The 5,666-nt window shown below is 40.0% G+C and overlaps 1 protein-coding gene across 1 annotated transcript; it reads right to left on the bottom strand.

Moving 5' to 3' along the window:
• Nucleotides 1-1,581: 1,581 nt before the first annotated feature.
• Nucleotides 1,582-3,633, bottom strand: LOC106011237 (the record flags this gene model as incomplete). Its single annotated transcript, XM_035968701.1, is given in 2 exon segments — nt 1,582-2,150; nt 3,506-3,633. Coding segments are annotated over 2 exon segments (243 nt in total). The 3' UTR covers nt 1,582-1,996.
• Nucleotides 3,634-5,666: the final 2,033 nt, after the last annotated feature.

Genomic DNA, 5,666 nt, shown 5'->3' on the forward strand with positions numbered 1-5,666 from the left:
CATATAGTGGGATAGTCCGTTGGGCGTACACTGTTGTCATTTGCACATACTGTCTCTATTAAGTTCCTTTTTTTTATTAGCTCCGTCCTACAGCTTTTAGTGGCCTCTTATGAAATTAGATCTACCAAATCAGATGTCTCCCAACTTAACAAGAAAACATTAATAGACTGTTTTGCGAGCACATTAACACAATTGTGATAATTTAGGAGGTGAGTTTTGGCCCACCAGTCCTTTATGCTCTGCTCGAAGTGATCAATAAGCCTACTTTTCACTTCACTGAGAAGTAATGTAGTACTTTAATTAGTACTTAAAATAGGCTTTTAACTTCAGTAGCCGAGTTGACTCTGTCTAATTCACAAGCACGATAACAGTGTAATTGTTTGTAACATTTTTTTAAAATCTGTCTCATTTTCTTAGTGTATTTAATGACACTATGCATGTAATCAGAACTTGAATTAGTTCTTCCCACTCCTCTCAGAACTAAACACTTAGGTGTAGCTTTTGCTGAGACCCAAGGAGGCTTTCCGGAATTTTGCGTAAACATCGTCAATCACGTCCCAATTTTTGGTACCCCAAATTTCAGAGCCATAAAGCTGTTTCAAACTATTTCCTGACAGGAATTGAAAAATCCTCCTGTTCGGAAACAATCCGTAGCGTTCGTCTCCATGGCAGATGGCACGAAAATGAAATGTCCAAGTACATATTAAGCTAGATAGGGAGATCTAGCGTCAAAAAGTAACGTCTCATTGTAGGGTTTGTTAGCATGATGCTGTCCATCTGCGTTTTCCCCCACGAGAACGATGTCCATTGTTAAGGAAGAAAAAACACATAAAAATATAAATCATAATATGTGTATTGATTAATTTTATTTTGTCAACATAAAAAAAATAACTGACGCGGATTCAAATGCACAAGGAAATGATTGCAAGGACATCGATACTTAGATAACACAGCATGCAGGTCTGCATAAACAACCATGTGGATGGAACTTGGCTCCTAAAGTGTAGCTTTAAAAGGTGTCTTTTCCTTTCTCTCCAGCCCGTTTGCTTTTTACCTTCTTTCACAGTCTCTAGTCTCTCCATCCTCTCACGTTTGCCCCCCCCCCCCCCCCACACACACCCATCAATTTCACAGATATTTCTCCCCAGCCCCGATTCATTTTCACACACGTACACAACTCTTCCTGTCTCCATATTTTGCCTGTAAGCATAAATGTGCACATGCTTATGTCTTCCTCTCGAAAAACCGGGCTTGAGTGTTTGTATGCCTAGCTATAAGTCTCTGTGAGAGAAGAATTGACGACTTTGAAAAAAACAATGTGTTTTCCAAATTTTGAGAGAGAGAGAGAGAGAGAGAGAGAGAGAGAGAGAGAGAGAGAGAGAGAGAGAGAGAGAGAGAGAGAGAGAGAGGAGGAGAGAGGGAAGGGGGGAAGAGAGAGAAAGATAGATAGATAGAGATAGATAAATCATAGATAGATAGATAGATAGATAGATAAATAGATAGATAGATAGATAGATAGATAGATAGATAGATAGAGTACTTTTCTTTCACAGACTCCTATACAAGCCTTGGGCACAAGACTTTTGGATTGATTCTTTTCTTTAATACCAGTCAGAATAAAACTGTTACTTTTTATGTGAGAGAAATTCACATCACAAGACATCTGAAGTCACCCTTGACGGAGTCGCCAAGACACAGCTTCGACATAATCTTCAGGTTTAGAACTAGTGAAGGCGATGTGAGTTTTTTACCTTTAAAAAAAAGAACGATGCAAGTTTCGAACACAGATGTCCTCAGCATTATTTGCCATTCTCCCCATAACGTCCTTGTCTTAAACTGTATTGGGCTCTTGATAATTTTGTAAAACAGGACTGGCGGGTAAGGGGTTGAACCACCTGCTCTTTTAATTAAGCAGTGAAGTGATTTTTATCTCGAGGGACACAAGCGATGTTCTTGAAAATCAGTAGGCATGGTGAACACTCCCGTCAAATTGGGTTCACAGTTTGTGTTGTTTGAATCGTGCTGGTTGGTCCACGACGAGGGGCGAGAAGGGACCCAGGGATGACTTAGTTGTCTGAGTTTCCAGTCTCTCAGCCAGATGCTGAATAGTCTCCAAAGCTGTCTGCAGGAGCTGAGACTGCTTCTCCAGCCTGAGGAGAAATTGGTTATGTTACTGACAAATGACGTTGTGCGATCACAACACAAATACCCTGGTCTGGTTAAGCTGTGTAGAGAGGGATCTCCGGTAAGGTTTTCTGGTCTTTATTGTTAATCCTTTGATAAATGTACTGCGTCAACAGAAAAAAGTCAGTGAAGTACGAACGTACATGTACATTGAAAATGACATTGCGTAATGTATCGTGGGGAGGAGATCATCTTTTGTTTTGTTTTTGTAAAGCGCTTTACGGCGCTCGCAACTGCAAAAGGTCATATGAGCGCGCGGGACACACATAATTTTTTCAGTTAGTAGGAAATTTGGAATTTTGCCCGGGTGGCGGCCGAAGCCTACTCTTATCGATTTTAGACCACCAAGGGGTCTTTAACGTGCGCAACTTGCACACGGGCCCTCCAAGATTTTTCGCCCTTGTCCGAGAAGGCTAGGTGTAGATCTTTCCTACCAGAAGATCAGGGGTGTGGCAGAAAGACAGCAGTAAGGAGGAGCCAAGGAGTAGCAGTAGAAAGGCTGCAGGAAGAGTCAGGAGCCCCGAGGAGGGGGTAAGGAGGTGAGGGGATGGGGGCAGAAAGCGGAAATGAAAGCAGACAACAGAACATTGCTAGGAAGCAGGAAAGGAGGTGAAAGGAGACAATTTTAGAGAAGAAAATGTTTCGGTCGGTACCCGGATTCGAACCCGTGACCTTTGAATGAAAGGCCAACACCGTAACCTCTAGGCCACGAGAGCCCCCAGGTCATCTTTGAGCTTCAGGAAAGAACGAAATCGCATTGCATAATTCGAAACTCTCGGAATGTATGGAATAGGAGTTCTGTTAACATTTGCAGGGAAAAGTAAGCGGAAATGGGATTTCTGACTTGATGATGCACAGAGCACAAACCGTTATAGGTAGATCTATGTATGATTTAATAGGGAACGAAAAGGCAATCATTTTAACGTTACATGATTTTTTTTCTTTCTTTGACCGGAGAGATAAGTACATTTTTGGGGGGACTGGTACAGATCTTCTGCTTTACGTATGACAGTTTTTATAGCAACGTTTTGTTCCATTTACTATATACCTGTTACAAAAAAGTGTTACTCAAAAAGTTGCCGCTAGTGTCAAAGATATCTGATTGTATGATGTGTGTTATGTCACAATATTTATTTACTTCGTATCGCGAGGCAGGTGAGATTACGATCATAATTTTTATATCAGTTTGATTATTGGTATTTACGGTCTTCTCGGTAAATTGTCAGCAGCTGCTATTCTTGCAATGAACAGCACGGAATGATGTTGGCAAACACCCAACTATCATATTATGAACTTTTGATCGACTTTAAAGTTTCTTTACCTGGCACTATGGTTTGCGAGTTGAACTTTCACTTCGTCTGTCGAGTCGTCATCCGGGTTTTCGAAACGGCCTTTTTTGATGAATTGCATCAGTTTGCGGTTACCTTTAAACAGTATCCATTTCCTTGCCTGAGAATAACAAGTTTTATTGACACAACACACTATGTTGAAGGTGGGCTAGTTTGTGTGGAGGAGACAGTCAGGCATAAAACTTTTCAAAAAGACAAATTCATCGTACTGGTATCAAAGTACAACGTGCACACACACACCCACACACACACACACACACACACACACACACACACACACACACACACACACACACACACACACACACACACACACACAAACACACACACACACACACACAAACACACTCACACAAACACACACACAAACACACACACACAAACAAACACACACACACACACACACACACACACACACACACACACACACACACACTCACACAAAGATGCACACACACTCAGGCTAACAATCACATGCATAGATATAAATGAGCAGAAATTTAAACAATAATAATCTTAAGCTAGATACATACTCAATGTTTTTCTGATGCATGTTCTAAGGTCATATGAATACTTATAACAAGATGGTTAAGAGGGAAGAATTTTGATTGATGATAGTAAAAATGACCTTCTGTATCTATGTCAGAAGCTTAGGTCTTTTACTTCTGATTGATGTTTTATAATGAGAGAACAAGGGATGTTTGTTGAATAAAACGATGGAATTAATTTTTTTAATGCAAGCTGTTATGTACAGTTCATTCAAGTAGGGGATTGTAGATGCTGAAATTTTACATGCTTTCCGTATTAATTGATTTAATTTTTCTTTATCCTGTTGTCTTGTGTTCCCGACCCATGCTGTTATACAAAAATAGATCGTACTATGTTCTAGTTTATAACATTTGCATTGGGTTGAACTCTGTATTCACCCTCAGGCACACACTGAGTGCAGGTAAAGATGCAGAAGACAGATAGACAAAGGATGTGTGTTTGGGGTAAGGGTAGGGTGAGTTTAACGGACCCTCTTCCTCGAACGATGACCACTTTGGTCATTACATAAGTACTATTATTCTTATCAAGAACAAAGCTGAAGTATCGATTTAGCAGGAATTGCAGTTGAAGAGGGTTTTTTTTTCCTCAAAATAGATAGACTTGATTGCGCTGTTGAAGTTTATTTCGAGATTCTTTCTCTAATACAACGGTGCGTCTAACGAATTATTTCGACCACATTTCCTAACCTTTACCATTGAAGTGTTTGTACCAACTAACTAACTGTTCTGTTTACATTAACTTTCTTCTTTGTTGTAAAATTAAAATTTGCTGCCTCTCTGCTTGTTTGTTTCTAATTGGATTGTTTGGTAGTTTATATTTTGTATCCACGGACCCGTGATACGATTAATTCAAGTACTTCCATTTTTCGTTAAAATGCTTGCAGGGGGGATTGAAGTTGTTTCTCTTGTCGGCAGTTTAACCGGCTTGACACCGCCAAATATACCCTATAGGGCTGCAATAAGATGGTCAAGTACATTGTATCTGTATTAGTAAAACAACTTATAAATATAGTCATCCCCCCCCCCCCAAAAAAAGTTATTAAAAAGATGTTTGGGCCAGGCTTTTTACTCTAGTTTTGCCAAAGCATAATTCTTTACTTTTATGAGGTTTTCTCGGGAACACCCTTTTTGAGGTAAGCTGAGATATATTTTACTGAATCATTGCTAAACCACAGTATCAAAGAAATATTTAGAGAAACACATCACAAATTTCGCGTAGACAGGCACATTAATATTGCCCGAGTTTGGGAAAGAATTACGACCAATTTAACACCCGACACATAATGGCTTTTTCAAGCTTTTGAGCGCCCGATTCTGTGGCAAGAGGAATGATAAAGAAAGAATGAGGCAAACTGATATCAACATGTGCATAATATTATTATTATACAATCTTCTTTCCTGTCTTCCTCTACATCCCTCTCTTCCCCTTCACCAATTCCTCCTCTTTCTACCTTGTTTTGTCTGTCTTGTCTGTCTGTCTGTCTTGTCAGTTTGTCAGTCTGTCTGTCTTGTCTGTCTGTCCGTCTTGTCTGTTTGTCAATCTGTCTGTCTGTCTGTCTGTCTGTCTGTTTGTCTGTCTGTCTGT

The sequence above is a fragment of the Aplysia californica genome, unplaced genomic scaffold, assembly GCF_000002075.1.
Source record: "Aplysia californica isolate F4 #8 unplaced genomic scaffold, AplCal3.0 scaffold00076, whole genome shotgun sequence".
In the NCBI taxonomy this organism is placed as follows: Eukaryota; Metazoa; Mollusca; class Gastropoda; order Aplysiida; family Aplysiidae; genus Aplysia; species Aplysia californica.